Source organism: Prionailurus viverrinus, chromosome D1 (genome assembly GCF_022837055.1).
Source record: "Prionailurus viverrinus isolate Anna chromosome D1, UM_Priviv_1.0, whole genome shotgun sequence".
Classification (NCBI taxonomy): domain Eukaryota; kingdom Metazoa; phylum Chordata; class Mammalia; order Carnivora; family Felidae; genus Prionailurus; species Prionailurus viverrinus.
Window position 1 is genome coordinate 56674230 of NC_062570.1, and position 22292 is coordinate 56696521.

General features: G+C 52.0%; 1 protein-coding gene and 1 long non-coding RNA gene across 2 annotated transcripts; one reads left to right on the forward strand and one right to left on the reverse strand.

The window, feature by feature from the left end:
* Positions 1–116: 116 nt before the first annotated feature.
* Positions 117–22065, reverse strand: MOGAT2 (monoacylglycerol O-acyltransferase 2). The gene is made up of 6 exons (XM_047879180.1): positions 21934–22065; positions 14184–14362; positions 5053–5257; positions 4282–4456; positions 3444–3643; positions 117–1245 (listed from the first exon to the last, which is right to left on the reverse strand). Exons 1-6 carry the CDS (start codon positions 22022–22024, stop codon positions 1091–1093), a joined length of 1005 nt encoding a protein of 334 aa, XP_047735136.1. The 5' UTR covers positions 22025–22065; the 3' UTR covers positions 117–1090.
* LOC125177109 (uncharacterized) lies at positions 11443–15998 on the forward strand. The gene is made up of 3 exons (XR_007156511.1): positions 11443–11529; positions 12116–12277; positions 15716–15998. It is a non-coding gene; the product is annotated as an uncharacterized LOC125177109 (long non-coding RNA).
* Positions 22066–22292: the final 227 nt, after the last annotated feature.

The window sequence follows — 22292 nt, forward strand, 5'->3', positions numbered from 1 at the left end:
TCAGCGCATCTGTCCCCATGTCACCCACTGGGCCGACACACACAGACAAGCACCCCTTGCGTCTGATCTTTATTCTCCATGTTGGTCTGCCCTGTGTCTTAACCTAGCCTCTCACCTTCTTGCCCAACAGAACAGGCCCAGGGGTGGTAAGCTTGGGGCCATCGGATCAGGAAGGAAGAGTCAACATGGCATTATCTGGCTCAATCTGATCCGCCTTCTGGGAAGATGAGATAGGGCCACAGGGCCAGGCAGGGAAGAGAGGCTTTGACCAGCCCTTTTTGTTGGGGGATGGGGAGGAACAGAAGAAGGCTGCAACAGAATTTGTTGAACTGAAATTTATGGAGACCTCCCACCTTTCTGTGTCAAGGTCAGGGGCTGAAATGACCGTGAATGAGTAAGAGGTGCCTCGTGGAGCTCTCTGCCTATGTAATGTCAGAGCTTAGACTCAGGGTTCATCTCAGTCAGTCAGGGAAACTGAGGCTCAGAGGGAGGGTGAAGAAGTCTGCCCATTGTCATATAGCCAGTGACAGAGCACGGTTCTTCTCATCCACCTTTCGGGCCCCTGTGGCTGCCAGTCTACAGTGCAGAGGACCCAGAAACTCACAGGGGCCTGGCATGAGTGCGGAGGCCTCAAGGCCACCTCTTCCTCTCTGGCTCAGGGAGGGAGGAGATGGAACATATAGGGTGCAGGATGAGGGACCCTGTAGGAGATGGGGCTGGAGCCTGGGGCTTCTTTTGTGCCGTTACTCAAGGTAGAGGAAGGAAGACCTGGTTGCCGTTCTCTTTCTCTGCCTATTGAGTGACATTATAACTGGGGATAGAGACCTCAGAAATCACTCTCTTCCAGCCCCCTCTCCCATTCACAGAGGAGGAGGCCAAGGAGAGGGAGGCTTGCAGCGGCTTCGCAGCGGGAGTGCAAACCAGCGACGCCCAAACTGGCAGCTGAGACTTGGGGCCTGGCATGGTTGGATTTGCAGAACTTTGGGAAGGCTGTGACCGTGTGCTCAACAGACACCTCCAGGAAGCCTTCTCAGATCGCAGCACCTCCAGCTGGGCTCCCTAACGCCAGCCCTGGCCTCTGGGGAGGCCCTCAGCAGAACTCCAAGTGCTGGTCCACGGGGACGTTGTACTTGAGCTTATGGGCTTCGAAGAGGTCACACAGCTCCTTGATGTAGCGCCGGTGAAGCTTGTCCACCTCCTCCTGCGAGGGATGCAGTGTCTTCTGCACCTCAATGGGCTTTCCCACTGCAAGATACAAATGTGGGTGCTGGCCCAGAGCAGGAGCCACGGGGTTGCAGGGGACCTTGGGGCAGGTGCCCACCCCCATGGTCATCTCTGCAGGAAACTGCTCTTACTGCCATCCCTTTCAGCCCTGTTTTGGGTGATGGATTCTAAGATGTTATAGCAACTCCAAGATTCTAACTCAGTAACCATACCAACTGGCATTGCAATGTGCTCTGCAATGTGCCAGGCACTTTCCGTGCATTAGCTCTAATCCTCATAACAACCCTCTGGGGATAGAAACTCTTACTATTCCCGGTTGACAGGGGAGGCAACGAGGCTCAGAGAGGTTAAGTAACTTGTTCAAGGCCACACAGCCAGGAAGAAACAGTTCTAGTTTTTAAATCCCAGGGATATGCTCTTAATTTTCAGGCTATACTGTTTGGGGAGCCCAAGATGTCATGATTAGAAGCGCCTGTAGTTCGGGGCGCCTGGGTGGCTCAGTCGGTTGGGCGTCCAACTTCAGCTCAGATCATGATCTTCTGGCTTGTGGGTTCGAGCCCCTTAGCAGGCTCAGTGCTGACAGCTCAGAGCCTAAAGCCTGCTTGGATTCTGTCTCCACCTCTCTGTCCCTCCCCTGCTCGCTCTCTCTCTCTCTCTCTCTCTCTCTCTCAAATATAAATAAACATTAAAAAGAGAAAAAAAAGGGGCGCCTGGGTGGCGCAGTCAGTTAAGCATCCGACTTCAGCCAGGTCACGATCTCGCGGTCCATGAGTTCGAGCCCCGCGTCAGGCTCTGGGCTGATGGCTCAGAGCCTGGAGCCTGTTTCCGATTCTGTGTCTCCCTCTCTCTCTGCCCCCCCCCCCCGTTCATGCTCTGTCTCTCTCTGTCCCCCAAAAAATAAATAAACGTAGAAAAAAAAATTTTTTTAAAAAGAGAAAAAGAGGTGCCTGTAGCTCTCGGGTGAGGTGGGCCAACTGCCCAGACAGCAATTCTTACCGCCCCCGCCCCCCCACCCCCCCGGCCTGTAATGTCCCCTTTGTTCTAGGGAGAAATCAAGAAGCCCTAACCTCTTCCTCTGGTTCTTCCTGGCTGGGAAGGTAGCTCCCTTGACTTTTCCTTTTGGGAATAGCTCTGGAGGCAGCAGCAGGATTTTTTTTAACCTTTAAAAAATTTGTCTTTAATATTTATTTATTTTTGAGAGAGAGAGTATGAACAAGGGAGGGGCAGAGAGACAGGGAGGCACAGAATCTGAAGAAGGCTCCAGAGCCTGAAGAAGTCAGCACGGAGCCCGATGCAGGGCTCGAACTTACCAACTACAAAAGATAACGTTACCTGAGCAGAAATCAGACGCTTAACTGACTGAGGCACTCAGGTGCCCCAGAGGCAGCAGCGGTATTAACATGCATGAAAATATTGCCACAATAAAAGAGGAAAAGTCATGGCAGAGGGAATTCACCAAGTCTGTGCTCAACTAACAAATAAATGGATGGATAAAGAGGAATGGACCTCTCTCGATAGGCTTTCTCAGAGGGATCTGGTTGGGATCCAAGAAGAAAGCAAATAAGGAGTCCAAATTGCTGAAAAAGTAGGGCTGAGTCCATGCATTAAGACTCATGCCCATTATTTACAGGAAAATCCCTCAGGCTCTAACCCAAGCCTATTGATTGCTACTCTACACAATTCTAACAGACTTGGGATGCTCTTTCCTAGTATTCACCTTCTCCAATGAGCCCTATTAGATCCTCTAGGTCAGAATTAAACTCTTCTTCTCTAGCGTAATAAAGAGTCAAATAGGTCCCCATTCAGTCCTCAATTTTGTTACTCAAAGGCAGTGTGATCTTTTGGAAGTTACTTAACCTCTCTGAGCCTCAGTTTGCCACGAGTGAAATAGGGATAATAGTCCCTACCTGGAAGGCTCTTAGGCTAAATTGAGCTGCTGCAGGTAAGGAAGCCAGTGCAGTGCCTGGCACGCAGCAGGTACCCTGTAATCAGTAGTGACTGCTGTTCTTCGTGCCTCTGTTATGGTTCCCATCCCAAAGTGCCCTGTACTAGGGTTATCTGCTTGCGTGTATGTTTCCCAGTCTAGAATGTGAGCTCCATGAGGGCGACGATGTGTCTGACCCGTCTCCAAGTCCCCTTCACAGCACATAGTCCAGGTCCCTTTCCCTGGAGCCGACACCTGTCCCCCCCCCACCCCACCAGCCTGGCTCTCAGCTCACCCACGGTGGTGATGGGCTGGCGGTAGGGTATAAGACCAAAGCTGTACTGGAAGACGCCACGGCCATGGAAGAGCGGGAGGGAGATACCCATGATCTTCTGCAGCCGGTCCTGTATGCAGCGCAACCAGGAGCCGGGAGAATTCTCCACCTGGTCAAATAGTTCATTCTCCCCGAAGGAGAAGATCGGAACGAGAGCAGCCCTGGAGGGAGATAGGAGAGACCACGTGTGGAAGGCCCTAAAGAAGACCCCAGCTAGCTTCCTGCCTGGACCGGGTGACCAGGAATTGGAGCAGAGGACAGAGCCCTGGGCCAGGAGTGGGAAGACTGAGTTGCCTACCAGACCTGCTGTAGCTTTGCTTTCTGAACTCGGGCAGGTCCTGGGCCCTCTCAGGGCCACAATCTCCCAGTTGTAACAGGACAGATAGACCGGAATGCTTCAGAGAGTCCTCCCAGATATAAAACATCTGTGGACTTTGTAGAAAACCTCTCTCCGGCTCCAGCTAACTTGTATTCTTCAAAGACGCTTCGAAGTAGAAGAGCTCTGTGATATGCCCCAAACTCCATTTTCCCAGATCCCATAGATATCAGATCTCGTGCCAGCTTTGGGCAAATATATCCCTTCCCACCTAGTCCCTTTGATCACCACACTTGTCTTCTGAAATCTTTTCTGGGTATTTGGGCACGACATAGTACGGATCTCCCCAAGATAGAATCTTCATTGTAAAGGGACTAAGACTCTCCCTGTCCCAATACAATCTGCATTAGTCTCTGCTGTCTTCCCGCCCAAATCTAATCCTTGCCCATCTCCAGCTGAACAGAGAGCCCTCTTCCCAGATACCCGTGCATCAGGGCGAGTCTGACGAAGCCCTTGCGGTTCCGCAACAACAGCGTGTAGGCCCCGGGCCTGGCATTCAGTGCCTCCTGGGCACCCCCTATGATGATGGCCAGCAGATTGCCACCTTCTTTCCTGTTGAGAATGTGAGCAGCGCTCTCCTTGTCTGATGTGACCAGCCCTGGGAAGAGAAGAAGGTGGTCAGGTACGGGGCAAGGGGGCAGGGATTGTCAAGTGGATGTGAGCCAAGAAAGCGATCACCAAAAGTGGCCACAGAGGCCTGGGTCCCCATCTCACCCACTCCAGCTTGGAGTTCCCTGAGGACTGGAACTGAGTTCTCTCCCTTTTCCTGACACCCTCGCCAAGCTCATGGCCCCACGTGGTGCTGTGGGAAGTACTTCCTTGGGTCTAGCCACCTTCTCCTATTGCACATGCTCTTGTCAGAAGTACAGAACCGTTGGAGCACCTGGGCGCTCAGTCGGTTTAGCATCGGACTTCGGCTCAGGTCATGATCTCACCGTTAGGGAGTTTGAGCCCTGCGTCAGACTCTGCTGACAGCTCGGAGCCTGGAGCCTGCTTCGGACTCTGTGTCTCCCTCTCTCTCTGCCCGTCCTTGCTCGTGCTCTGTCTCTGTCCCTGTTTCTCTCTCTCTCTCTCAAAAATAAATAAACATTACAAAAAAAAAAAAGTACAGAACGGTTGGCACCCTTGCCACAATGCCTCTTCCCATGCCTCCAGCCTCATCCTCTTGGACTACCCCAGGGTGTAAAAACTCACCCCCCGACATGATGTAATCCCTGAAGAAGGGGACCCGGAACCACAGGGTCAGCATCATCAGATGGGGGCGGATGCCAGGGAAGAGCGAAGGGAAGCCTGTGCTCTCGGTGCACAGGTTGACAAAGGCTCCAGCAGCCAGGACCCCGTGGGGGTGGAAGCCGGCAAGGTAGTTCCGGGAGGGGTCCAGCTCGGCGGTCTTGACCAGCTGCAAGGACAGCAACCTGGTGAGCCAGAGCTGGACCTGCGTGCCGACCCCGACTGTGCCACTCATCAGTGTCGCTCCCCCTCTCTGAGCCTCAGGCTCTTAAGAAGATCGAGATATGATGTGTGAAGGCACCCAATGATACCGTCTCAGATTCACTGCTGGCTTCGGACAAATTGCTTCCCTCTCGGGGTCTTCATCTATAAAATGGGGACATTAAGCCTTCCTTCCATTCAGCCTGCCTTCCTCCCAGGACTGCTGAGAAGCTCGAGTCTGTTGGTGTCCTGGAATTACCAAGATTACTACAGGACCAGATATAATTCGAAGGCATCAGAGGGACACACGGGGGCACCAGCCTGCTGCAAAAGGCCCGTTTCCACAAATCTCAATATAAGAAAAATTGGCACTGAAGACCTAGGAGTGAGCATTCGCAAGGTATAGTAGGAGTGGTTGAAAGAGCATGCAGTCCAGGAGGCTGGCCCTAGTCCTCTTTACCCTTCTGGACAAAGCAAGTATCTCCCTGTGGCTCCCTGCTTCCCCGACGCCAGACCTCCATCGCCCCTTCATCACGCTCTTTCCCCAGCCCTGGGCTCTGCTGGCCAGTAACTTGCCAGAGCCAGCAGCATGGAGCGGGGAGCAGGGACCACGAGTCATCACACATTGACTTGGGAGAGGAGAGCTGTTGTCCTTAGCAGCTCCAGGATGAAGTGGGGTGAGGGTGAAGGGCAGGAAGTGAGCTAACCAATGCTGCTCTCAGCCCATTACTGGACAGGCTGCTCCATGGCTCAGTCTGCAAAGATTGCTGCGGTGGGCAGTGATTATGTGTGTGTGTGTGTGTGTGTGTGTGTGTGTGTGTGTGTATGGGTGCAATCCCTTCCCCACCCTGCCAGGACCCGCAGGCCCACCCTTTACACGGTCCTGCACCCTGGGAGCCACAGCCATCAGAGTTTGAAGGCTCTTGAGGTCCCTGGCCCATGACCCAAGCCCCTGGCAGGAGGGTCTCTGATAGGACTGGCCAGTCCCTGCAATCTGCACTCCTGGGCGCAGGACAGTCCTTTCCACTCTGGGTCAGCTTTGCCAGGGTGAAAGTTCACCCTGTCATCAAGCTAAAACTTGCGGCAGGTGACTCCCTGAGGATTCTTGTTGCTGCCTTTGTGGTCCAGGAGGCCTGGCTACCTTCTCTTGGAGCCTGGAGGGACTTGGCGCGGGGGCGGGGGGGGGGGGTGATGGACAGCAATGGGGATCTGAGCCTGTCCGCCCCATCGAGGCTGAACAGCCCCAGATTCTCCTGCACTTGGTTTCTGTAACCCACCCTCCTGCCCAGTATGGCCCCCAGTTACCCACTGACGCTTTGCAGAAAGGCTGCAGGGACCACAGCTGGGGAGACCATTGCCTCCCATACGAAGACAAACCCCTTCCACTCACGCAGTGAAGACTTGCTGGATATGAAAATAAAGATGGAACAGAGAAATCTATGGCTATTCTCAGTGAGAAAGGTGCTTGCACAGGCACCCATCCGGTGGTGTTTCCCTACACACATACCTGGCTCCCCTCACAGAAGCACCAGCACATGAATTCCTTCTCAGCCAGCGGGAAGGCAATTTTGTACAACCTCCATGAAGGCGATTTGGCAATAGCTATCACAACCACAAAGTGTAATTGACCTTTTACCCTAGCAACTCCACCACTGGGGAATTGCGTGTGCTTGTGTAGAATGATATTAACCACGGCATCTTTTTTTTTGTACCGTCATCAACCCCGCATCCCCTCCAATGTCCACCGACAGGGCCCGTCCAGACGAATTGTGAAACGTTTGCCCCTCTGCAGCCCTAGGGAAGTATGGCGAAGATCTCCCTGGCCTGGCAGGGGAAGGTGGCCACAATCCCTCGTCAGGACGGAGCAATGGGCAAGACGGTGCGTTCAGAATGCCGCTGACCGGGCTGGCAGAGGGGGCACGCGCTTGCTTGTGTGTGGACAAACGCTGGTCGACGCAGTTGCTTCTGGGGAGGGAAGGGAGGAAATGAGAATTGAGGTGGGGGGGGAACCCTTTACCATACACCCTTTTGTCCCTTCGGAATTCTGAACAAGAGCACATGACTTATTTTAAATGAACAATGAATGTATGAATGAACAAAACAAATGAATCAACGAAAGAAAGAAGGATCATCCTTGATAAAGAAGGCTTTGCGTGTTGAGACACATCCTGGTGAATGTGAGCGCCTGTGTCTAGACGTGCGTGCCAATACTTGCACGTGCAGTTACGTGTGCGTGACCTGGTGTGTGCACTGATAGGTTGTCACTGTCCACCGAGGCCTGGTCTGCACCTCCCTAGACATAGTCTCTACTGCTGTTTTTCTGCGCTAACCTCTTCTATCTGTCCCCTGGGCCCAAGTGGTGTCTCTCCCTCGCTGTGAGGGTCTTTTTATTATTTTTATTTTATTTGATCTATTTATTTTTATTTTTTTAAATTTATTTATTTTTTAATTTACATCCAAGTCAGTTAGCATATGGTGCAACAGTGATTTCGGGAGTAGATTCCTTAGTGTCCCTTCCCCATTTAGCCCATCCCCCCTCCCACACCCCCTCCCGTAACCCTCTGTTTGTTCTCTATATTTAAGAGTCTCTTATGTTTTGTCCCCCTCCCTGTTTTTATATTATTTTTGCTTCCCTTCCCTTATGTTCATCTGTTTTGTCTCTTAAAGTCCTCATAGGAATGAAGTCATATGATGTTTGTCTTTCTCTGACTGACCAATTTCACTTAGCATAATACCCTCCAGTTCCATCCATGTAGTTGCAAATGGCAAGATTTCATTCTTTTTGATTGCCGAGTAACACTCCATTGTATATATATACCACATCTTCTTTATCCATTCATCCATCGATGGACATTTGGGCTCTTTCCATACTTTGGCTATTGTCGATAGTGCTGCTATAAACATGGGGGGTGCATGTGTCCCTTCGAAACAGCGCACCTGTATCCCGTGGATAAATGCCTAGTAGTGCAATTGCTGGGCCGTAGGGTCTGTGAGGGTCTTGAGATTAAGACCACCTGTCTGATGCCTCACCTGACCCAAGTATGGGTCTGGAACAGAGGCGATGCTCCAGAAAGACTGGAATGAAGGAAGAATGAACACATGAATAGAGGAGGCTGATGCAGCCTCAGAAGGAAGGCCCGGTTCTGCTGCCAGCTCACATGACCTTCGCCAGGCCCCTGCACTCCCCATGCCTCAGTTTCCTCTCTATCCCCCAAGACAGTGATAATGCCTCCCTGGCAGCATTGCTACTGGGTTCGGGTGAGGTAAACAGAGAGGGGAAGGTTTATAAAGCGCTGTGTTCTCTGCCTTGCTCCCTCAGTTCTCTTAAGGAAGAAGTGGGACTAAGCAAAGACAGATGGGTGTCTGGGGAAGGCCTTCTCTGGGTGCGTGTCATGGCAGGCTGCGTGCCAGGCAGTGGCTGGAGAACGGGATGGCCAGGGTGCTAGACTCTGGCCAGGGTGCATATATATGTGTATATATATATATATATATATATATATATATATGTATATATATATATATATACATATTATATATAATATACATATATATAATATGTATATATATACATATAATTACCATAAAATTCACCTTTTTTGAAGTGTGCAATTCAGCGGTTTTAGTATCCTTCAGAAGTGAACAACCATCACCCCTATATAATTCCAGAGCATTTTCAACACCCCAAAGAGAAACCCCATACCCATTAGCAGTCACTCCCCATACTGTAGCCCCTGGCAACCACTAACCTGCTTTCTGTGTCTATGTGCTTATTGCCTACTGCCTATGTGTCTATTTGCCTATTCTGGGTGCTTCCTGCACACGGAATCACACAATATGGCCTTTTGTGTCTGTCTTCTTTCACTTTAGCAGAATGTCTTCAAGGTCCATCCATGTTGAAGCATATATCAGTACTTCATTCCTTTTTACGATTGAATACTATTCCATTGCATGGATATACCATATTTGTTGTTCACTGATCACTCGACAGACATTGAAATGATTTCCATCCTTTGGCCATTACAAATAACGTAGGCCCGAACACTGGCACATTAGTCTTTGTGTGAACACGTTTTCAATTCTCCCAGGGGTGTCACTACTTTGAACCCCAAGACCCTTGCCTAGAAGACCACACCCCTGCAGGATGAGAGAGGCATCTCAAGGAGAGGGCATCTGGACCGTGGGTGGGAAAGAGGACCACGAGGGCTGTGTCTCTGCCCTGTCTGCCCGGTCCCATCTCTCAACAAAGGCCCTCATGCCTTCTTACACTCTTGGGGTGACCCAAATGCCTCAAGAACCCACTGTCCTGATGGCCCCTTTACGGTTCACAGATCACCCACACCACTAGCCTGTGTGACCGTGGCCCTCGGGAGGTCGGCTGCAGTGTGAGAGCCCCCATTTGATGGTTGTGCAAACTGAGATGCAGAGGGGTAAGTGACCTGCCCAAAGCCACACGGATGACCTGAGCTCAGTTCTGCTGTCTCCCGCACAGAGCACCAGAGCACCAGGCCGGGAAGTCTTTGTTCCAGACACAGAGAGCTACCTGGAGACTCAGGACTATCTCTGGGGTCTTTTCCTTTTTAGTCAAACTTGGAATGTCCAGGCGGTTAGCTTCAGGAGAAGGTGGTTCCTCCATCGGCAACCAGGTCCAGGCCCTGGAGAACCTGTTCGTGACCTATTTATGTACCTTGATTGCTTGGCAGTTTAAAAATGCAGGGCAAGCAAGGTTTGGTTCATTAGTCTGGTTCTGACCTTGGGCATCTCATTTGTGGCAGATTTCCCAGAGGATTCTGCCATATATCAGGGTTTGAGAATCACTGCTTTAAACCAAAGGAATCCCCTTCCAGCTTTAGGCCGTTGGCCGTGCACACGCATGCGTGTATGGGGGGGGGGGGGCGCGGGGAGACCGGGTCCTTGCCTGCCTCCTCCCATCATGGCCAGATGAAAAGAAAGGCTTTGAGCCACCACCACCCCTTAGCTGGTGAGTTCTCCACCCTGCCCTCACTGAGCACTGAGCAGACAGAACAGACACCCATTGACATCTGCAGCTATATTCCCTCAGTTCTGAGAAGCTCCTTTTTTCCCACATCTTAACATTATGCTATCAAGATGCATTTGACAATTTTAATCGGAAGAACTTTTTTCTTAGTGGCACATAAAATACCAGTATGTTTTACTATCAAGGATATCTTAGAGTTGAAGACACGCAGGATGCACCAAGCACAGAGAGCTGGAAAGAGTGCCCCGGGCGGTACGCATTCCCAGCACCTACTGTGCGTCAGGCACCTCAGGACACCTGCTTTCTCCATCTCCTGTTCACTCTGCAAGGGAAGTACTGGTGGCAACGGCTCCATTTTACAGACGAGCAAACTGAGACACAAGGTCAATCCACTTGTTCTAGGTCATTTAGCTAGTAAAGTCGCAGAGGCAAGATCTTAACACAAGCAGCCTGCCTCTGTGTGTGTAACCTGTGGGCTCTGCCGCCTTGTAGGAGTCCCCAAGCGAAAGGTGGTGGGGGTTAACGGGGTCAAGGGGTGCACTTCAGGTGACGGCACCAGCCCAAGTGACACAGCTCATGCCTGGAGAGCTGACAGCAAAGGGGTCAGGTGAGGCGTGAGCATGGGTCCAGAGTCCAGGGACCCAGAGTCTAATTTTTGCAGGCCAGGCAAAAATTAGATTTGATATTAGGTGTCGTGGGAGTCCCCGCTGTGTTTTGTGAGTATCATGGCTGCTGTGAGTATCATGGCTGCTGTGTGCAGGATGGACGGTAAGGGGCGTCGGCGGAAGCAAAGCCCAGATAAAAGAAATGATTGGTTAGGATTTAGGTAGTGAGTGGGGGAGGAGAGAAGGGTGAGACCCGGAGAAGTTCGGAAGTCAGACCCCAAGCTTCAGAGCAGCAGCTTTCAACCGGGGCCAGTTCCCCTACCCCACCAGGGGACATGTGGTAACGTCTACAGACATTTTTGGTTGTCACAACGGGGAGAGGGGAGTGCTACTGCCATCCAGTGGGGAGAGGCCAGGGATGAAGACAGACCCCTCCCTCCAATACGGACACACCTACAACAACCATTCCGTGTCAAATGTCCACGTGCCCAGGGGCAGAAAGCCTCCTGAGAGCTGCGGGCTGGGAGCAGGGGTGGGGGGAGGGGATAGCAAGGACCGGAAGTGAGCAGGAAGGGAACCCCTCATCCCTCCCTGCAGGGCAGCCCTAGGGCTGAGGGGAGAGCTGTGCCCAAGGCAGAGGTAAGACTCCTGGGAGGGTCCTGAGGACGGGCGCAGGTCTCTGGTGTAGGAAGACCCTCTCACAGGCAGAGCCCTCCCATGATGAAAGGAGCCACCAGCAGGAGGAAGTGTCACCCCGTCCAAGTGTAAACTGGAGATCTGTCCTGGGCAGGTGGCTGGCTACCTACCAGGTTAAGAGACCCCAGTATGCTGGGAGGGGGGCGGGCTGGGAGGTGGGGCACGAAGTCCCTAGTGATGCCTGCAGGGCTGTGGAGGAACCGAGGGATGTCCCAGGTGTGGGTGAGGAGGTGTTCCGCACTGTCCCCAGCCTGCAGCATTTCCTGACACCATGTCACCGCCCAGCCACAGCACTCCACTCCTCAGGCCTGGGCCTGTGTAGACAGTGTTTGCTCTGGGGTGATGAAATCTTCACAGGGGAAACCCAGCTTTGGGGCTGGTTTTCGGCATAAGGTGGGGTCGGCGCCTCCTCTGCAAAACATTGCCCGATTCTTCGTCATTGGCTCTTTAGGAAGCCTCTAGCACGAGTGTAGAAAGCTGCAAGGCCCAGGAACAGCGTTCCTAATCTTGCTCAAAATTCCATCACTAGACGCTAGTTCATAAAATCACACGGAGAACTGACAGAAGCTCAGAAACCCACTCGCATTTGACAGAGCAGCGCGGAGGCTTGTGAATGAGGGAGAGCTGCGGCAGAGCTGAGGCTCCCTACCCTCGGCCACCCCAAGATCTCCGCGGAGCCTGCGCTGTAAAGGTGTGTGGAAGAGTGGGAAGGTCTCCCGGGAGGAGGTGGGGAAGGGAATCTGCAGGCCACAGCCCCACCCCTGCAGGCTCCCAGCCTAGGACAGGCGAAGTCAAAGCGCATGCCATCTCGCCCTCTGCTGGCCACCTGGCGGTACTGCTCACGCTCTGCAGGGGTGACGCACCAGGCCGGCCCGTGGGCAGCAATCCTGAAACACTACAGTGGAACGAACTGTGGCAAATCAGGGCAGCGTCCCACCAGTGTCAATAGTGCCGAGGTTGAGAGACCCTCCTCGAGGGCTGCCTGGCTGGGGGAGGATCAGGAAGGGCAGTGGAGGGGATAGGCACAGACCCTGCTTGTCTACGCTGACAAGATCTTGGGAGGGCACCCTGCAGAGGAAGCAAATATGGGAAGACCTCCCCCAATCTGGACCCTCAGGTTAGCCTCAGCACTGCCCATTCACTCTGCCCTTCAACATCTATCACTCCTCATGAGTGCCTGCCACTCAACTTCCTGCCCTCTGCCCAGCTCCTGCCCTGCTGTCTTGCCCTGCCCTGCCCTGTCCCACCCTTGCCCTTTGCCCAGGAGGCCCTGCTTACTGTGGTGCTAGGGGCTTCTGTATCCCAGCTCTTTCCCTGCTTTTGCTAGTCCTTGCCGGGCCCCAGGACTGTCAGAAGGGAGCAAGGCAGCAGCCCTGAGTCCCATGCTGAGTGCCCACGAGTCAGTGAGTTGTTTAATCTCTGTGAGCCTGTGTTCTCCCTCCCCTCCCCCTCCCCGCCCTTTAGGAGCTGGGGACCTAATTCCAGCAGGGGCGGGAGGAGGCGGGGCTCCAGGATGGGGTGGGAGAAGCCAGGCAGGTGTGAAGGTCAGAACAGTAGAGCTCTGGGCTGTCAGAGTCCTCCACAGCACGTGCAAGCTTCCCCAGAGTCCCCACTGACTTAGTAAAATAACACTAGCTCCTAGTTTACTGAGAACCTATAAGGTGCTTTCCTGACATCTCAGTGAATCCATCCAACTCAGTGATGTATGGCATTATCCCTTTACATATGAGGAAACTGAGGCTAAGAGAGGCTGTGAAACTCACCAAGGTCGCAGCTGGTTTGTGGCAGACTGGTATTAAGACCTAGTCTGCCCAGCTCCAGAGGCCACACTCTGTGCCTTTCTTCTCCTCTATTTCCAGGGAACGGCCAGCTGACCCTGCCTGGCACCTCTCTGTGTCCCCACTGCCTTCCTACCCTGTCCCATCTGGCCAATAAGCCATCCCTGCCCAGCTGCTTATATCTGAGGGTTTAGTCTATCTGGGATTCGGTAAAAGGAGCCAAGGGGTCTGTTAAATCCCAGGGTCTGTTTCACTCAGGACTGACATTTGAGTCCAGGATCGAGTACCCACAACGGCATGAGATGCCCTGAGTCACAGTGAGAGATTCAAAAGCGCTCAGAGTAGGAGGGCTCAGTCTGCTTCCTGAGGAAGCTTCCTGGGGAAACTGAGGTTCTGAATAGGGCAAGACCTTGCTCAAGAATTTGTTGAGTGGCATCGGTCACACCTTTGTCCCTCTCAGACTGTCATTCTCCTCATCTGATGAAATGTGGGGCTAGATGGTCTCTTAGGACCTTGAGTTTATTACATTCACGCCCATACCTGACTGCCGCGGGGTTTACACCTATAAGATACGTATGCGTGCCACACTATATGCCCCACAGAGCGCCTTCCAACCCTGTACACTCATCATTCCTTACATTGGCCCCACATCCCCGCAGATGGGAAACCATGGCCAGAGAGAAACTGGACTCTTTCCTAGGCCACATAGTGGCATGGCCAAATAAGCCCCAACCTCCCCGCCCAGTATTCTACTCCCTGCACACAGGACCATGCTTCCGCCACGGACATGGCCATGCTCCATCCAGTCCCAGTACTCACCGAGACAGGGAAATAGTCCCTCATGTACTTCCACAAGAAGCAGCGCCTTATTGCTTGGAAGGACCTGCCCCCCTGCCGTGGCTTTTCTCGGTCCAGGTACCACCAGGTCGCATACAGGACACTGAACAACCAGAATCTTGTGAACAGGAGGCCCACGAAGATGACAACACAGATCTGGGCTGGGGAGGGAAGCAGGAGCCGTCAGTGGTCAGGTCTGAGAGGAAGGACGTGAGGCTGTCCACGCTGAGTCTGCCCATATGCCCAGCACTAGCAGCACGAACCTGTCCAGCCCGTGGCCCCGGGAGGAAGAGATCGGCTTCCCACTCCTTCAAGGAGGGAATGCACCTGCCAATGTCACGCTGGGAGCACAGATTTGAACCCTAGGCAGGCTGAACTTCAAAACTCATTTTTCCCACTGTACTGGGTCCCGGACCCTGGTCTTCCCTCTCCCCCTCCTTCTCCCCAGTAAAATAGTCTGCATTCACCAGGTGCTCAATGCTTGCTGGACAACTGATTGGGTTATTTCTTTCAAGTTTCCATCTCCTGGGACCTTGGAGAAAACGGAGACACTTTTTCTCCGCCCAGCCCTCTTTCTGTTGACCCTCTGCCCTGTTTTCCCACAGATAGAGCTGGCCAGATCCTCCTCTTATTGAAGCCCTTTCATGGCTTTCCCATAACCGGAGGCACTGCCCAGCCAGCTCAGCCTGGCATTCAAGCTCCGCGTGAGCTGGCCCTACCTGCCTCCTGCTCCAGCCTCACCTCAACCACGCGCACCCCCAGTGCTCTGGCCACACGACCTGCTGTGTTCCTACAGCTCACTCAGCTCTTTTTTTTTTTTTTTAATTTTTTTTTCAACGTTTTTTATTTATTTTTGGGACAGAGAGAGACAGAACATGAACGGGGGAGGGGCAGAGAGAGAGGGAGACACAGAATTGGAAACAGGCTCCAGGCTCTGAGCCATCAGCCCAGAGCCTGACGCGGGGCTCGAACTCACGGACCGCGAGATCGGGACCTGGCTGAAGTCGGAGGCTTAATCGACTGCGCCACCCAGGCGCCCCTCACTCAGCTCTTTCAATCCCTTAGCTTTTGCTCGTGCTGATTCCTCCGCTTGCAGTGCCTTTCCTGGTGAAGGAGGGAGGGAGAAAGAGGCCACGCGCTGGCTGGACCAGGCCCAGCGAGGAATTCCCCCTCTGACCTACAGTTCCGAATCCCTTGCCATAGGCTAGAATCCCAGCTTCATCTCAGGGGCAGCTGGTCTGTGGGCCATCCCTAATCTGATGCTGATGGAAAGAATATTCCCAGGGAATATGGCTCCTTCCCCTTCCCATTTCCTCTACTCAACACCGTGCACTTATCCTCTTAAAGAAGGTCGGCTTCCTGTTGTATATTCTGCTTGAAAGTAAGGCAGATGGGGCCTGTCACTCGTGGCAGGTTTCCTGGAGGTGGGGACTTTTGACCCAGTCCGAACAGTGGTAAAATTCATAAGCCCAGACGACGTAGAATTGGGGCTCACAAATGTTCACTTTACACAGAGCACCTCCGACATGCCAGTGCTGGTGGTAGAGCCGTGAACGACAGACACAAAGTCCTGCCCTCGTTGCACCCGGGCACTTCGTCTTTTAAGTTGTTATTGAGGTTGACAGGAAGCCATCAAAATGCTGGAGGAGAAAGCAGGCAAAAACCTGCTTGTAGCAGGTTTTGATCTTGCCCGAAGCAATTTCTCACTCAACAGGTCTCCAGAGGCAAGGGAAACAAAAGCAAAAATGAACTCCTGGGACCTCATCAAAATAAAAAGCTTCTGCCCAGCGAAGGAAACAATCAGCAAAACTAAAAGGCAACCGACAGAATGGGAGAAGATATTTGCAAAGGACATATCCGATAAAGGGTTAGTATCCAGAATCTACAAAGAACTTCTCAAACTCAACACCCAAAAAACAAAGAATCCCATGAAGAAATGGGCAAAAGACATGAATAGACCCTTCTCCAAAGACATCCAGATGGCCAACCGACACATGAAAAAATGCTCAACATCATCATCATCATCAGGGAAATACAAATCAAAACCACAATGAGATACCACCTCACACCTGTCAGAATGGCTAACATTAACAACTCGGGCAACAACAGATGTTGGCGAGGATGTGGAGAAAGAGGAACCCTTTTGCACTGCTGGGGGGAATGCAAACTGGGGCAGCCATTCTGGAAAACAGTATGGAGGTTTCTCAAAAAACTAAAAATAGAACTACCCTATAATCCAGCAATTGCACTACTAGGTATTTATCCAAGGGATATAGGAGTGCTGTTTTGAAGGGGCACATGCACCCCAATGTTTACAGCAGCACTATCAACAATAGCCAAAGTATGGAAAGAGCCCAAATGTCCATCGATGGACGAATGGAGAAAGAAAATGTGGTATATATATACAATGGAGTATTACTCGGCAATCCAAAAGAATGAAATCTTGCCATTTGCAACTACGTGGATGGAACTGGAGGGTGTTATGCTAAGTGAAATTAGTCAGTCAGAGAAAGACAAAAATCATATGACTTCACTCCTATGAGGACTTTAAGAGACAAAACAAATGAACATAAGGGAAGGGAAACAAAAAATAATATGAAAACAGGGAGGGGGACAGAACAGAAGAGACTCATAAATATGGAGAACAAACTGAGGGTTGTTGGAGGGGTTGTGGGAGGGGGGATGGGCTAAATGGGTAAGGGGCACTAAGGAATCTACCGAAATCATTGCTTCGCTATATACTAACTAATTAGGATGTAAACTTTAAAAAATAAAAAATAAAGTTAAGCCAAAAAAAATTGTTATTGAGGTTAAAAGATGCATAACATAAAGTTTGTCGCCTTAACCGTGTCTAAGCTCACAGTTCAGTGGCGATGAGTTCATTCACATCCCTACTGCCCATCTCCAGACCTCTTCATCTTCCCAAACTGAACCGCTGTACCCGTTCAACACTGACTCCCCGTGCCCCTCCCCCATTCCCTGCCAGCTGCCGTTAGATTTTCGGTCTCTACAAATTGGACTAATCTCGGAACCTCCTATGAGAAGAATCATGAGGTGTTTGTCTTTTTGCGACTGGCTTATTTCACTTAGCATAACGTCCTGGCGGTCATTCGTGTCATCCATGTTGTAGCAGCATGTGTCAGAATGGCCCTCCCTTTTTTGGCTGGAAAATATTCCGTTGCGTGTATATATCACATTTTGTTTATCCCATTCATCTGTCAGTGGACCAATGGACACTTGGGTTCCTTCCACCTTTTCCCTTTACTCTAAAATATTATTAAACTGGTTACTAATAATGAAAAATGGGGAGGCCTCACGTACAAACCCTGACATCTGCTATGTCTTGAAAAACTAGAAGAGGGGCGCCTGGGAGGCTCGGTCGGTTAAGCGTCCGGCTTTGGCTCAGGTCATGATCTCTCGGTTTGTTGAGTTCGAGCCCCACGTCGTGCTCTGTGCTGACAGCTCAGAGCCTAGAGCCTGCTTCGGATTTGTGCCCCCCTCTCCCTCTGCCCCTTCCCCGCATGCACTTGGTCATGTTCTGTCTCTCACAATTAGATGAACATTAAAAAAAAAAAAAAGATGAAAAGAGAAAATGTTTAAAAAAAAAAAAAAAGAAAAAGAAAACTAGAAGAAACGGTAGCCCTGAGTCGCTGCTCTCATGGTCAGCCCCTCCCTCCCACGTCCCCCACATCCCCAGACCTGCGGGCGAGTTTCTGCCTCAACAGTGCTTTATCCTCACCTAGGCCTTGCGGTTCCTGGAGGGGGTGGCAAAGGACCATTAAGTGCTTGTGGGTTGGTCACCTGTTTGTCTTAAATATTTTTTGTTTTAAGTTTACTTATGTATTTTGAGAGAGACAGAGAGAGCATGAGCTGGGGAGGGCCAGAGAGAGAGAGAGAGAGGGAGGGAGGGAGAGAGAGAGAGAGAGAGAGAGAGAGAACCCAAGCAGGCTCTGTGCCATCAGCACAGAGCCCGACATAGAGCTCTAACTCACCAAGCCATGAGAGATCATGACCTGAGCCAAAATCAAGAGTCGGACGCTTAACTGACTGAGCCACCCAAGTGCCCCTTAAATATTTTTTAATAACAACTTTGAAAGAGAAAGTTGTAGCAGAGTGGGAATAAAATGCCACCGTTTATATGAAAAAGAACATCAGCACTTATATATGGCTGCACACGTGTAGAGGAGAAAAGGAGCCCACAGCTCTGGAGGAAGGACAAAGATAGCAGGAGCCTTGAGTTAAATTTTATTTATTTCCTTTTCCACATTAAAAGTTTTTAATGGGGAAAAAAAGTTTAAGAACCCCAGCTAGGCCCCTCTCCCCTTGGGCAAAATCAGAAGTCTCTATAGGTGTCTCCCGCTTTAAGAAAACCAGCTTGAGAGGGGCTCCTGGGTGGCTTCATCAGTTAAGCGGCCCACTTCTGCTAAGGTCATGATCTCATGGTTGGTGAGTTTGAGTCCCACGTGGGGCTCTGTGCTGACAACAGGGAGCCTGCTTGGGATTCTCTCTCTCCCTCTCTCTCTCTGCCCCTCTCCTGCACTCGTGGGTGTGTGTGTGTCTCAAAAAGTGAATAAATGTTAAAAAAAAAATAAAATAAAAACCAGCTTGAGAGAATAAAAACAAATGGCTAATAGTGGCTATCTGGAGGGTAGGATTTGGGGAAGTCTATTGCTTTTAGGACACACATTATTATGTTTGAATGTTTTACGATAGCACGTATCAGTTTTGTGGTCAGAAAAAGACGTTAAGATAAAACACACAGGGCATTGGCAACGGACCGGAAAGATCTCCCCCACACCCACCATCCCCCTCACCCTCAGCTCACCCTTCAACTCCTCTCAGCAGACAAACCTCCAGGCTACAGGTCACTTAGGAAGGGAGACACTTTCTTTCACTTAATCCTCACGACTCTGAGAGGAAACATTTTTTTTTTTCAACGTTTATTTATTTTTGGGACAGAGAGAGACAGAGCATGAATGGGGGAGGGGCAGAGAGAGAGGGAGACACAGAATCAGAAACAGGCTCCAGGCTCTGAGCCATCAGCCCAGAGCCTGACGCGGGGCTCAAACTCACGGACCGCGAGATCGTGACCTGGCTGAAGTCGGACGCTTAACCGACTGAGCCACCCAGGCGCCCTGAGAGGAAACATTTTAAACCTGACTTTACGAAGGTCCAGAGAGGGTACGCCAATTGGTTAAGGTCACACAGCAAGCTGGGAGGATGGAACCTAGGATTCAACTCTACCATTTTGGCAGCATCATGCTCCCATTTATTCAGTCAACAAATATTCACGGCCTCCGACTCTTGTAGGAGCAGGGGTTGCCGCTGAGGACACAGACGAGCTGTTTGAATGGAGCTTACCTTCCTGGGTGAGTTATAGAGGAGAGGAAAGGGAACAGTAAGCAAGTTACCCACTTGGGAGGTATTCGGCTGTTGGCCCTGAGTCCTTAGTGCCAAGTCCTAGTTGACTTCTCCGGCCACTTCTCTGGCTTCTGCCATTCCCCAGAATGTCGCCTCTGACACCAACATCTACCAGCTATTCAGTAAATGTGCATAGTCTTTACTCCTCCACCGGAAGCCTTTACTCTCGGGCCTGCCTTTCAATCCTGCCCTGTGGACCCATCTCCTAAGTAGCTCTGAATGGAGCCATTTCTCTCCACCCACTGCCAGCCTCCCCAGACCAGGGTGGGCAATCTTTTTTTTTGAAGGGAAGAGATACAAATATTTTAGACTTTGAGACTCAAGAGGCAACTTGGAGGCTATCACATAGGGATCTAACCATTTAAAATGCAACCATTTAAAAATGTAAAAATCCTTCTTAGCTCATAAACTTTACAAATACAAAAACAGTCAGTGGGCTGGATTTGGCCCATGGGCCATAATGTGGTGACCCCTGATGTAGGCAGTGATTGCTCCAGCCATCAGTCCATTCTCCCATAATCCAAACTGTAGATACATCCACCGTGCAGCCACAGGGTCCTTTGGCATGCAGATTAGACCTTGTCACTCCCCTACCTAAAGCCCTTCTGAAGCTCCCCTTTGCCCCCAGGAAAAAGGATACGGTAAAACCTTCTTGTCCTAGCACCAGTGAGCCCAGATCCCCTTTCGCAGCTGTCCTCCCTCTAGTCCTCCAGGCCCAGGGCTACTTGACCTCTCTGTGCTGCTCCTGACATTCCCAGGCTCCTACTCCCCAGGCCTGCAGGGCTGGGGGACGGAGGCAAGGTGGGTGCAGCGGCAAGGACAAACCCAATCACGCTCACAAAGCTCACGCGAGACATGTGCATGATGAACCTCATTCTGTGTGATCCCTAGGCCACAGCCCACCTCTGGGCGCCCGGTGACCTTTGTCCAGGAGCCAGCAAACTCGTAGCATGCCCTGGGCTGGGCCTCCTTCCCCAGGCTCTATCTGCCCTTTAGTCTCTTAGCCTCACCTGCTCCCACACCCTCTGCCCTCTCCCCTCTCTCTGCTCCTCCTTCCCTTTCTTCCTTTGGCTGTGGAAGGAGCCTGGGACTCAGGCCCTACAACCTTGGGCAGTTAGGGTACTCGGTTTCTCTGCTCGTCTTTGTACCGGCGATAACCAGGGATATTTCATGTTTAACTACGCTTGGCACGGAGACACAGATGAATTGTAAGCGATGTAGGGTGCTGGAGGGCATGCTTTTCCGGGGGTGATTCCTTCAGCTGCAGAATTGTGAGGGGGTTCTGCAGGAGCACCTGGTATGTGTGGGGGCGTGGGGGTGTGTGTGGAGGGGGCTGGGGGTGTGTGGGGGTGAAATGGCTGTTGACCAGCCTGTACAGAGTATGCCCATATTGTAACACCTTGCATCAATGCACAGGCTGGACACCAGCCGTTGGGGAAGCCGTGCCTGCCCAGTCTCGCGCTGGCAGAGGAGGTGAAGAATCCCACATGCCCCCAGTCACTCTCTTCCCGTGCTCAGCCCTGGGAATGTCCTCTGAATGTCCTGCTGAAGAAATGTCCTCTTCAGCAGAGGGGAGTTGGCGCAAGTGTGGTCTCCCTGGCCACGATCAACGTGCTTACCGTGGGGGTAGGGTGGGTAGAGGAACCTAAGCATGTTTCCCGTGGGATGCCAGCCCAGGGGTTGGACCAGATGTGTGCTGGGCAGAGCAAACACGTTCTTCACTTCACCCCACAGCAACCCGGCAAGGGCAGCTTTGGTATTCCCATTCTGCAGCTGATGCATTAGAGGCCCGCAGAGGTCAGGCATGGGTCCAGTGAGGTCACGCGGATGCTCGGTTGCCCAGCCAGAGTCTGACCCAGGCTTGTCTGGGACCCCGCTCACTCCCCTGGGTCCTTTCCTTGTTCCCCTCTCTTTCCCCACCTGCCAGTCTCAGTGTCCTCCTCTCTGAAAGGAAGGAAAGAAACCCATTCCCTCTGAGGAGCCTGGAAATTTCCCACAATCACCTAGATCCTTCCCCACACCACCAGGCCGCTTGAGGCAGGGTCTCTGTCCCGGTACTAAAGTAGGTGGAACCCCCACCCCAGGACAGCTCGGTAACCTGCTGGAAGCCACAGGTGATGGCTTCTACCCCACCCTACCCCCACACCCTGCCACGCCCTCCAAAGCCTCCAGGCGGGGGACTTTTCAGGCAGGGGCTCTGAGCACAGCAAAGCCCCCTTTCGAACGGATGTCTTTCCACCATGGATGCACTGTGTGCGCCCGAAGCGGCAGATGCCCGTGGTCTCCCAGCCCCCAGCCCATCTCTCCTTACCCAGGGCCAGGAAGGAGAAGACCCACTGCAGGACCATGAAGGTCTGCAGCCGGCGCTCCCATGGCACGAACAGGGGTGCAAACTCCACCATGCTGGCTCCTCCGCCGGCTCCAGAGGCTTCTCTGAGCACTGCTGTCGTGTCTGAGACACCGGCTGGTTTTTGTTGCCACTGGAGGTTGCGTCAGCATTTGTAGGGGGGTGGGAGGAGGGGTGTGCCCTTCCCAGCCCCACCCAGCCTCAAGGCCTCTGGCTGGGACCTGTTTCCGAGGAGAAACCTTTGAATCCACCTGCCCTGGGTCTAGCTAAAGGGAGGGGGAAAAAAAAGGAAGTGTGTCAGCCTTATCCAGGATAGTTGCCTC

Excerpts from the sequence above, each read along its gene's own strand:
- MOGAT2 (XM_047879180.1), bottom strand. The coding sequence starts at position 22,024 with ATGGTGGAGTTTGCACCCCTGTTCGTGCCATGGGAGCGCCGGCTGCAG. Across the intron at positions 3,644-4,281 it reads AGACTCGCCCTGATGCACGG|GGCTGCTCTCGTTCCGATCT; the intron begins GTATCTGGGAAG and ends ATCTCCCTCCAG. Across the intron at positions 1,246-3,443 it reads CCAGCCCATCACCACCGTGG|TGGGAAAGCCCATTGAGGTG; the intron begins GTGAGCTGAGAG and ends TGTATCTTGCAG.